We start from the raw sequence: 12,200 nt of genomic DNA, 5'->3' as shown, positions 1-12,200 counted from the left end.
TGCTCAGGAAGAGCAAAAAGCCTGGTATGATAAACATGCCAGAGAGCGTTCCTTCAAAGCAGGGGACCAGGTCATGGTGGTGAAGGTGCTCCAGGCCCGTAAGATGGAAGCATCGTGGGAAGGGCTATTTATGGTCCAAGAGCACCTGGGAGCTGTTAACTATCTCATAGCATCCCCCACCTCAACCCTAAAGTATACCATGTTAATTCTCTAAAGCCCTTTTATTCCAGAGAATAAAGTCAGTTTACAGCCCAGGGAGGAGAGGACGCTGAGTGGCCTGAAGGTGTCTACTATGAAGGAAAAAGTGACGGTGGCATGGAAGAGGTGAACCTCTCCATGACCCTTGGACGTATGCAGCGACAGCAGATCAAGGAGCTGGGCACCAGCTTCATGCCAATGTTCTCAGCCACCCCAAGATGAACCAAATGGGCATACCACTCCACTGACACAGGTAATGCTCACCCAGTTAGAGCCCAACCTTACCTTACCAGGTGGCTCCTCAAGCCAAAACTGCTTTAGAACGGGAGATCCAGGACATGCTACAGATGGGTGTAATCCGCCCCTCTAAAAGCACATGGGCATCTCCAGTGGTTCTAGTTCCCAAACCAGATGGGGACATTCACTTTTGCATGGACTGCCGTAAGCTAAATGCTGTAACTCACCGAGAACTATCCAATGCCACGCACAGATGAGCTATTGGAAAAACTGGGATGTGCCCAGTTCATCTCTACCTTAGACTTAACCAAGGGGTACCGGTAAGTACCACTAGATGAATCCGCCAAGGAAAGGTCAGCCTTCATCACCCATAAGGGGCTGTATGAATTTAATGTGCTCTCTTTCAGGCTGCAAAATGCACCCGCCACCTTCCAGAAACGTGTAGATAGTCTCCTAGCAGGATTGGGAGAATCTGCAGTCACCTATCTTGACGATGTGGCCATATTTTCTGATTCATGGGCAGAACACCTGGAGCATCTATGAAAAGTCTTCGAGCGCATAAGGGAGACAGGACTAACTGTTAAGGCTAAAAAGCGTCAAATAGGCCTAAACAGAGTGACGTACCTTGGACACCAGGTGGGTCAAGGAACTATCAACTCCCTACAGGCCAAAGTGAATGCTATCCAAATGTGGTCTGTCCCAAAGTCAAACGAACAGGTCCAATCCTTCTTAGGCTTGGCCGGATATTACAGGTGATTTGTACCACACTACAGCCAAATTGCTGCCCCACTGACAGACCTGACCAAAAAGAAACAGCCAAATACAGTTCAGTAGACTGAAGAGTGTCAGAAGGCCTTTAACCAGCTTAAAGCGATACTCATGTCTGACCCTGCGCTAAGGGCCCCCGACTTTGAAAAACCTTTCCTAGTAACCACAGACGTATCCAAGCGCGGTGTGGGAGCAATTTTAATGCAGGAAGGACCGGATCAAGAATTCCATCCTTTGTGTTTCTCAGCAAAAAACTGGGAGGGAAAGCCACTGATCAATCACGGAAAAGGAATGTTACGCCATTGTATACGCTCTGGAAAAGCTACGCACATACGTTTGGGGAGTGTTTCCATCAGCAAACCGACCATGCTGCACTGAAGTGGCTTCATACCGTCAAGGAAAATAACAAAAAACTTCTTCAATGGAGTTTAGCTCTCCAAGATTTTTATTTTGAAATACAACACATTTCAATGGCTTCTAACAAAGTGGCTGATGCACTCTCCCATGAAAGTTTCCCAGAATCAACTGGTTAAAATCGTCCTTAACGTGGAAAATATTGTTAGTTTTATACAATCAGTAGTATGTCTAGAGGTGCATGTGTCTTATTAACTCTTGTTTTCTCCTAGAGCTCGGGGGGGGGGGGGGGGGGGGGAAAAAAACCAGGGTGGAACCAGCGGTCCAGCACCGTCTGTGATTGGGGGGGGGGGGGGGGGTTTCCATAAACATACAGATAAGGGTAGCATAAAATCTCTCCTGAGCAGCTGTACTGAATCTTTCCCTGTAAGGGGTTAAGAAGCTCAAATAACGTGGTTGGCACTGACCAAAAGGACCAATAAGGAAAGAAGATACTTTCAAATCTGGGGGACAGGGGGAGGTTTTGTTTGTGCTCTTTTTGTTTGTTCCCTCCCGGACTGAGAGAGACACCAGGCAGGAACAACATCTCCTGAAAACAAACCTGAAATGATTCATTAAGAAAACAAAAATTGTAAGGAAGGGAAGGAAATGCGTTAAGATTATCTTATTTTAGCTTGTGAATTTTCCCTATACTAAGTAGTTTTAGTCCAGTTTTTGTAACTGTGAAGCTGAGTCCAGAGGGTAGTCCTCTGTGTTTTAAATCTTTTTATTACCCTGTAAAGTTACCTTACATCCTGATTTTGCAGGTGTGATTCTTTTACTTTTCTCTTTTATTATAAAGTTCTTCTTTTAAGAACCTGATTGATTTTAGTGTCCTAAAGATAAAGGGTCTGGTCTGTACTTACATTAAAGGCGATTGGTTGGTATATTATTCTCAAGCCTCCCCAAGAAAGGGGGTGAAGGAGCTTGGGGGATATTTTTGGGAACTAGGGATTCCCTAGAATTTTTGTCCCTGAATTTTTGTTTAAATCACCTGGTGGTGGCAGCAATACCATCCAAGGACAAGGAAAGGAATTTGTGCCTTGGGGAAGTTTTTAACCTAAGATGGTAGAAATAAGCCTATGGGGCTTTTCATGTGGGTCTCCACATCTGTACCCAAGTTCAGAGTGGGGAGGGAACCCTGAAACATGCCTCTCCCTTCTGCATCAATTGTGCTCCAGCACTGGAGCTGAATTGAGATACTGGCCTGGCACTCAGAACATTTGGATTCAAGTCCTAGCTCTTGCGACTGACTGGTGACACCTTGGGAAAATACTTCTCTCTGGGCCTCAGTTCCCCATGCGTAAAATGGGAAATGATAATCCTTCCTTCACCTTATTTAGAATGCGAACTCTTTGGGGGCAGATACCATCTCTTTGTTCTGCATTTGTATAGCACCTAGCACAAGCTGCCCCTGGTCTGTAACTAAGGCTTCAGTGTGATACTGCAATACAAATAATAGCTTCAGATGCCATTCTAGACCATTCATTATTTTTAAAGGGGAAGAAAGCTTTTTCTAATACTCTGGATGGCCCAGATTCAGCAAGGTAGATATCTAAGTATGATGGGAAATTGGAGAGGTTGCAGAGAAGGGCCCCAAAATGATTTGAGGGATGGGAAAAAAATGTCTTATGCCGGGAGAGTTAAAGTGATCACTCTGGTTAGCTTCGCTTCTCAAAAAGGAGACAGGTGACTTGATTAAGTACCTTCATGTGGAGAAAATACCAGGTACTGAAGGGCTCTTTAAACTAGCAGAGCAAGGCACAGTGTTAAACACTAGAACCAAACACTAGAAATTAAAGCCAGGTTCTAGTTAAGAGAGGAGTTAATGCAGGGCAGTCCTTTGGCCTGTGTTATACAGGAAGTCAGACTAGATGATCACAATGCTCCCTTCTGGCCTTATAATGTTAAACCGGACTTAGAAATAAAGCACTATCAAGGGTGATTATCCATTGGAACAAACTCTCAAAGGAAGTTGTGGATTCTCTGTCTCGACATCTTTAAACAAAGATTGGAGGCCTTTCTGGAAGATACTTTAGCCAAGCACAAGTCACGGGGATCACAGGAGTCACTGGATGAAGTTCTCTGGCTTGTGTTATGCAGGTTAAAGTAGGTGATGTAATAGGACCTTCTGGCCTTAAAATCTAGGAGAGTGATTTCCTTTGACCACTCTCCTGCCTAGAAGTTAGACACAAGCTTAAGAAACTTGCTGAATCAGGACCTAACAGAGGGAAGTGGAAAGTAGAAAGATGAAATACACACCTTTACCTGAACAGCTTTCCCTGGAGAACTGCATAGTAAACTCAGAAGCACCTCCAGCATCTAATCTCACAGAATCTGTATCAGTAACAAACAAGGCAGCTTAAAATTAGATCCGTGTAAAAATGTTTATTTACTAATGTTTTTTTAATACAGTACCTTAAAAAAATTACACACCTTGGCTCCAATTAAAGTGGGAAGGAAAGGGGAAAAAAGGAATCTGAACAGCAGCAAAAAATTCTCATTTGTTTTTTACTCTGTAAGTTAAAAAAAACAAACCCAAAATATGCTTCTGAAACGTTGTGATTTAATTAGATTATTGAAATGGAAAAACACAAGTCCACTATTCTCAACACATAGTTGGCTGTTAATGCATGTGTGTGGGAGTGAGGGAGGCAGCTTGCTCAGTCGGAGGGAAAAGCTGTGAAAGTCAGTCAAAGAAGAAAACTAACTCAGCAGCAGGCGGCTTTCCCTTCTCAGAACTGTTTGACATTCCTCCTCCAAGAAGGGGCAGGGGAAGAAGCAGCATCATAAAGAAGAGTAGAGGAAATCAAGCTGATCCCCCCCACCACACACCCTGAAAAACATTACAAGGTGAAAGCACAGAAATGAGCTATATAATATTCCCCAACCCAACCCTAAAGAGCCTCCTTATGGGAAACCAATGTATCTGGGGACACATCTGACCTGAGCGTTGAATTCCCACTACAAGGAGAGCTACACAGAAATTTAAGAAAAGTAACCCACCCCAAAGTGACAACAGAGAGGTTTAACAAGCCATTTTGGTGTTTTTTTTGGGGGTAGGTGGGATAAGACACACATGTGATACTTTGCAGAGGATTGTGGTCCGTCCAAGACAAGACACACAGGGCCCTGCAGTGCTGGCGAGAGCTGCTGGGGAACGGACAATTTCAGTTCAGGCAACAGCTCCCCAGTTACCCAAGCAAGCAAGATTTGCTCAGTGACTGAGCCCCATTTATTAAGAGGCTCTGGATGGAATCAGAGGCAAAAAGGGTTTCTGCCTCTCCCTGCATTGAATCCTCACCCATTTCAGCTTGGACAGTCATTCATAAGAGTGGATAAGGTAATGAAGTGGGCAAAGCTATGCTTCCCTTTTCAGATGGCTTCCAACCACAGCCACTGCTGAGTGGATATAGGATTTCAAACAAATGCAGACATGTCACTGTTGTGCAAGTGTGGAGGGAGTAGGGTCTTTTATTTCATGATTTCCATCTGAAGTAGTGCTCAGAATGGGTCTGGACTGACAGTCTACTTTTAGCCACATAAGGGACAGCATGGCAAGCATCTTCATTGTGCCACCATGTCCAGTCTCCATGGCACCACCATGTCCAGTCTCCATGGCCTCCTTGATCCTGGCATTTTTGTGGATTGAGACCCACAAAACTCATTTCATACAATGGCTTCTGATTGCTATCAGCTTGGACTAGATTTGAACCAGTGACCTAGTGGTGAACGAGAGTGTCCCCATTCACCATCCCCTGAGCCATCCAGCCCCTTCTGTACAGGTGAAGTGGTTTTTTTTAAATGCATTTCTAGTGAGTGAGGAAGAACATAAAAAGGGATTTTGGAGGTAGGTCTGAAGTCGATTTAGAAAAAACAGGCACATTATTCAACAGAACCCTTGTGTGTCACCCTTTGAAAGATGCTTCATCCTATACCAGGGCTGTACAACAAAAATCGTCCCATGCACCTTGACCCCTGCTACTGAAAACAGTGATGCAAGGAGGGCTTCAAAAGGTCACCAGTGGGTTCCAAGTCACATGATTCTATGAGATTCCTGCAGAGCAGAAACAAAAATAGCGAGGAGGGAGGGAGAGGGATCCTTATTTTCCGAGAGAGGGAGCGTCCACCAGCGAGCTGGGAGGAGAAATAACAACTGGCTTAACTGGCTTCTTTTCCTCCATCGTCGAGCAGCACAAGGTCCTGAAACGAGCCAGCTCAGCCTTTAATAACACACCATGGCATGGGGAGATGGGTCCCTGCTGGCATGCATTCATACCCATTGACTGGCTGGAACAGGCACTCCCAAGTCTTGGGCATGCAGCTCCCTTGGATAGGCACATTAACTGGAGCGGCAAAGGGATCTGCAAATCAAAAGACTAGTCCATCCACACCTTGTTCCATGGAAACACCAGAGTTCTCTCCTTGTTCTAAACCCTTTGTCCCAAACCATCCTCCTCCTATGAGGAGGCATGGTGCTGCCATTGCTACAGCACGGGAGGACTCAAGCCGCTTGCAGGGATGGCGATCAACCAGCTTCTGTATGGGACTCAAGAGTCCGGGATGAAAGCCCCAACTGTAGTTTCATTATCCTAATGATATGAAAATCTACACCATTACCAAAGGCAGGACAACAGACGTTGTAGGTTAAAAATATAATAAGCAAAACTCCATTAAAATGCTTGAGAGCAGGGGATGTACGTGGGCAGGGCCAACTTACGCATTTGGACTATGTTAAGGCAGCAGTGAAAAATCCTAAGGACCATCCCTTTCTCCTCTCAAGAATGGAGTCTGTAAAGGAGGCCGGGGCAGACCTTTTCCAAAATAACCTGGTGAAATTTTAAACCCTGTGTGTCCATTAGAACCTGGAACTATGGAATGCTGAGTGCAGTTTTACAGGACAGGTGTAAACACACCATCAAGCTGAGGTACTGCAGGGTCTATGGGTTTGACTCTGATCTCAGTCAGACCAGCATACACCAAGAGACAATGGAGTCGCTTCATATTTAAACTGGTTTGACTCAGGTGGAAATCAAAGGCCTTCTCTACACTGGGATATTGATCCATGGTTGACACTGGCTGACAAACAAGGGATACCACAACCTCACCCACACCCTGGATCCCTTTTGACCAGTGCTGGAATCAATTCTCTAGCAGGCGATGTTGAAAATAGTGTGGTCTTGTCACCTATACCAGTCAAACCACTTTCAACTTGTGGAAGGAAGGGGCGATCAGTGATTGATACCCTACTATCAACCAGGGACAAGCACTGCTTCCTGTCTATACTAGGAGAAGTGTGTGGACTTAAACCCACTAATTAGAGTAAGTGGAGGAGGAGGAGGATTTGGGACATGCAGAATGTCTGGAGCCATTTCCCTTTACCTGACAGGTTGATTTTGCTCAGACAGACTTGTAGCATAAGAACGTGGATGACAGGAGCCCTGGAGGTGGCTGCTAACTCGGTAATGCTGAATGGCAAAGCAGACTCAAGAATAGGAGTCATTTAAGCAAGGATGTAAGACCCTTTTCTCCTACGGCGCTTCTTTCTGCAGTTCCTGCACTGGAGAGTCCAAGAGACACCTTTCACCAGGATGAATAAGGCGATTCTCCCTCCTATACAGAGAGGAGATTCCTGTTTGTTGCGTCTCATCTGCGTGCTAGGATTGGTTTTGCCTTCAGTGAGGGTCAAGCATTGGTTCATGCTATGCATGTTTGGAACAGTGCCTAGACAGAGGCTGAAACACAGCAACAACCAAGGGAGAGCCTTGAGTACAAGACTTCACCTGATATGGTGGGGGAAGTGGATCCACTTCTAACCCCAGGCCAGGATGGATCTTCTGGTAACAGGCGGAGTCCAATCTGCTTTGGGAAGGAGAGAAATTGAACAAAAAGGAACCCAAAGAAACACGGGAAAGGTTAAACCATTAAAAAAAAAGAAAAGAAAAGAAAAAAGGGGGGGCAGGGGCAGAAAAAGTAACAGAGCCCTGTATGTAATGACTGGAGGTTACTCTACTGAGCCACACTTTGCCCTCCAACCCAAAACCGGATCAAGAGGAGTTCTGGTTCTGATAGATTGAGGCTTTCTCCTTCAGCAAATCCAGACACAAGTGACAGCTCCAGCTCCCTGCAAGAAGAGGTGAACACTCAGTAACTAGGCTTTCCCAGAATGCTTAGTGAACTGCATATGTGTGAGGGGGCGATCTGCCTGCTGCTGAAATGTGGCCAACTTCGGGGTAGAACACAGCAGCTGTTTAACAGGACAATAGAGCAATGTTAGAACAACAGATTAACAGGCAATGCTATCTAGGGTCCCAAACTGGGATCTATTTCCAGCTCTGCCACTGACCTACTGTGTGACCTTGGGCAAGTCACTTCCCCTCTATGTACCATTATTTCCTCTTACAGCCTTTGTTTATTTAGAATGTAAGCGCTTTGGGTCAGGAACTGCCTCACTATGGGTTTGTTCACACAGTGTTCATACTGCTTTAAACTATACCAGTTTGAAAATGATATAGCTAAAGTGGCACAACCCCCAGTTATACTGGTGCCTCATGCCAGTAGTTTATTCCAGACTCTTGGTTGGGGCCTCTAGATATTAACATACTACTAATAATAATGCATATGCGATAACAAGTCCCAATCTCTTTTGGGCCCTCAACCACTACCACCATACTATTAACAATCTTGGCTGAGCCTCCAAGGTGCTACCATAATATTACCAATAGTGCACATACAGTAACAAGGCCCAGATCTTGGTAGGGGTATCATAGGGAATACGGTCATATTAATAAATGACTTAGGAGAAAGTGAACTGGCTACATAGAGATCACAGATTCAGTCCCTTTCCAACTGGCAGTAAATATGAAAGAGGCATTAACCCTTTAAGCCCTCCCGCTCTCCAGTGGCTTCTTTAGAAGCAAAACAGGATGAAAGTTGTACAGCCTACTAGGCAGTACTGGTCTTCTCTTACAGTCTTTGCTCAATTCCCAATTATGTCCACAAGCCTCATGCTCTTGTCCCTGGAACATATCTAAGGCCCTACCAAATTTACAGTCCGTTTTTGTCAATTTCATGGTCATAGGATTTTTAAAATGGTAAATTTCATGATTTCAGCTATTTAAATCTGAAATTTCACCATGTTTTAATTGTAGGAGTCCTGACCCAAAAAGGAGTTCCAGTGGAGGGGTGGGGGTGGGTTATGGTATTGCTACCCTTACTTCTGTTCTGCTGCTGGCGGCAGCGGCTGCCTTCAGAGCTAGGCAGCTGGAGAGCAGCAGCTGCTGGCCGAGAGCACAGCTCTGAAGGCAGAGCTGCTGCCAGCAAGAGCACAGAGGTAGGGATGGCATGGTATGGTATTGCCACCTTCCTTCTGCACTGCTGCCTGCAGAGCTTGGCTCTCAGTCAGCAGCCGCCACTCTCCAGCTATCCAGCTCTGAAGGCAAGGCAGAAATGAGGGTGGCACAGTATGGTGTTGCTACCCTTACTTCTGTGCTGCTGCTGGCAGGGCAGTGCCTTCAGAACTGGGCTCCCGGCTAACAGCCACCTCTCTCTGGCCACCCAGCTCTGAAGGCAGTGCAGAAGTGAGGGTGGCAATACCACGACTCCCCTAAAATAACCTTGTGACTCTCCTGCAACTCCTTTTTGGGTCAGGACCCCCAATTTGAGAAACACTGGTCTCCCTCATAAAATCAGTATTGTATAGGGTAAAAGCACACAAAAGACCAGATTTCATGGGGGGATACCAGATTTCACAGTCTGTGATGCATTCTTCATGAATTTGGTAGGGCCCTAAAAATATCCCAGCAGGTGTTAATCCAGGACTATGTGCTCCCGGTACACTAGGAAACAAAGCTCCCAAGATCTTCAGATATTCTTCCATCTAGGTAATGTTAAGTGAGATAATTAAAATGTGATTTAAAATTAACATGGGTGAATCTAGACCAGAGATTGCTTCTGGCTGCTCAACTGTAACTAGTTTGCTTTGAAACCATGAATCAGCACATTGTGCAAGGAAAGGTGGTGCTGATGGAAAATCTGGACTCTGCCACTGTACTCTTGATTTTGCTACCAACGCAGAAATGTTTCCACGCTTGGCAGGATGCTGTCCCAATACTTCCTTCCTCAGGATGCCTAATGACATTCCTACCATATTCCAGCTGGCATAGCGAAAGTGATGATTTAGTACCAGGAGGCTCTTACTGGAGAGGGCACTGCCCGGAGAAAGTGTATCTGACTATTTCGACAGCAGGCTAGGGAGGGAGGTCCACAGACCTCATCTAATCTGACCTCATGCATGACACAGAGAGAAGAATTTCACAGGTTCTGATGTAAGCAGAAACATCTCTGATCAATTTCAATGGGAGCTGCACTTGTTTCCTCCAAGGCTGAATTTGTTGGCCCTTGTATCCAAATCCTCCCTTTTAAAAATCAATATTGGCTGTTTTTCTAACAGATCTGCTCCAGCTCAAACATCAACTAATTCAGAATAGTCCCATGGTCTGTGATATACACACGGTCAGACTAGTTGGATCACAGTGGTCCCTTCTGGTCTTGGAATCTGACTCTAAGAAAACCAAGGAAAGTTATGGGGAACTTGGAGTATTTGTGCTGCACCTAGCATAATGGGGTTCTGTCTCATGACTGGGCCTCCTAGGGGATATCCACAATACGAATAAGTAGAGGCCCAACCTAACCCTACACTTAGCACCGTGTTCCCTTCACCACAAGATCCTACACACACCACTTAGCACATTTCTCAGTTTAAGTGGCACCCAGGACTGGAATAAGTGAGAGGGGGTGCTGCTGCAAATTAGAACTGCGGGGCACTGGGTGGGGGAGGGAAGGACTTGGGCAGCAGAGGGATCTGTGGGTTAGGATCATAGGGGATCAGTAGAGCTGCACGTGTTAGGGAGCTCAGAGCTGAAATAGCAAGCGAGGCTGTGCAGCAAGTTTGAGGGATCTTGGAAGAGCTCTGGGTGGGGAGGGAAGCCAGGCCCAGAATAGTACGGGATGTTATACGGGATTCAGAGATGTGTGGGAGAAAGTTGCACATTTCCTGCTTGCATCATGCCATGCCGTGGCCCAATGCTATCAATTACCGTATTTTCCGGCGTATAAGGCGACTGGGCATATAAGACGACCCCCTAATTTTACAGTTAAAACATAGGTTTTGGCCTATACTCGCCGTATAAGACTACCCCCCCTTCCGAGAGGGGGAGCCCAGAGCCTTTTAAATCCCAGCCGCGGCCGGGAATCAGAGGGCTCTGGGCTGCCCGCTGCGGCGGGGAGCCCAGAGCCTTTTAAATCCCAGCCGCGGCCGGGAGTCAGAGGGCTCTGGGCTGCCCGCTGCGGCGGGGAGCCCAGAGCCTTTTAAATCCCAGCCGCGGCGGGGAGTCAGAGGGCTCTGGGCTGCCCGCTGTTTATACCCGGCGTATAAGACGACCCCCGATTTTTGGGGGTTGTTTTTTAGTATAAAAAGTCGTCCTATACGCTGGAAAATACGGTACTAGTGCGTAGGACCAAAATCATATAAGTTATCAGAATTCTAAAGAGACAGACGAAGAATGATCCAAAGAGTGCTACATTTACCTTCAGGTGGCTCTGACATGGGTGGAGTTAGACAGTACATGTGATACCCACGATCACAATCGTCACAGAAGAGCAGCTGGTCCTAAGCAGAGGGGGGAGGAAAATAAAGGAAAATTCGGATGATTCAACACAGCTTCACAAAGGGGCTCTATTTACAAATCACTGCACGATTCTGCCATCCCACAAAGAACAACAGAGGGAGCTTTAGTGACATGTGAGTCTAACCAACTCCTCAGGATTAGATCTGCCACATTTGACACTAAAAGCATAAGCCTCTACCACTCCAGCCACAGAAGCAACTCCATTAGCTGATAGCAGTAGTAGATTCCTATGTGGAACAGCCACTGAAGAAGTCCATGTAACACCTGCAGGGCTGATCAAGGCACACTCACATGCCTAGGGTCCTGGCTCTTAGATTCATGTTAAAAGGTCAGGATTTCAGGTTTCAATTTTCTACCCGTTGGTACTGCAAAACAAATTCTGATAGCGTGACCTGAGTGTGATGCAGAGATGTCTGCCTGAGTCTGCAGAGAGCCTGAGACATTAGCTCTGTCTAGGATGGAGCTTCTCCATAAGTGCCTAATGTAGTGATGCCTGCCTGAGTCTGCAGAGAGCCAATTAATTGCTCTGAGAATGGAGCTGCCACATGTGTAACCAATACAGCCTCCCTGTATCTGCAGAGATCCTTAGGTAATGGGAGAAGCAACTATCAGAACCAGTGAGGAAGCCACATTGCCCAACTGGAATAGAACAGGTCCCCTGACATGGGGGAGAGGGCAATGTGATGATACACCTGAGGTCTCAAGCTGCATTACTCCAGCCTGGAACACACACTCCTTGAGAGCCTACCTTGGACATTATCCATAATCCTACCTCCCAGCTAGTCTCCATTCAGAATTTAAACTCCCACAGTAAACTCCATTCCAAAGATTATTCTCCTGTCTCTGCCAAAACTGTGCAAGCTGCTGCTCTTGTTGTGCAGCATGGCAAGATGTAGGCAGATAATACTTGGGGAG

General features: G+C 46.2%; 1 protein-coding gene across 6 annotated transcripts in view; it reads right to left on the bottom strand.

The window, feature by feature from the left end:
- Nucleotides 1-3,969: 3,969 nt before the first annotated feature.
- The window catches only part of DPF2 (double PHD fingers 2), a 41,539-nt gene continuing 33,308 nt past the window's right edge, over nucleotides 3,970-12,200 (bottom strand). For 3 of the 6 annotated variants that reach the window (XM_039481813.1, XM_039481816.1, XM_039481818.1), the window contains 2 exons: nucleotides 11,185-11,266; nucleotides 3,970-7,720 (listed from right to left, as the gene is read on the bottom strand). In XM_039481813.1, coding sequence (XP_039337747.1) covers nucleotides 7,644-7,720; nucleotides 11,185-11,266 — 159 coding nt within the window. In that variant the 3' untranslated portion in view covers nucleotides 3,970-7,643. The remainder of the gene's footprint in view (nucleotides 7,721-11,184; nucleotides 11,267-12,200) is intronic. The other 3 variants (XM_039481814.1, XM_039481817.1, XM_039481815.1) reach the window with 2 other exon arrangements.

Source organism: Mauremys reevesii, linkage group 7 (assembly GCF_016161935.1).
Source record: "Mauremys reevesii isolate NIE-2019 linkage group 7, ASM1616193v1, whole genome shotgun sequence".
Classification (NCBI taxonomy): domain Eukaryota; kingdom Metazoa; phylum Chordata; order Testudines; family Geoemydidae; genus Mauremys; species Mauremys reevesii.
The sequence above is the reverse complement of the archived record's forward strand: the minus strand, read 5'-3'. Positions and strand labels throughout refer to the sequence as shown.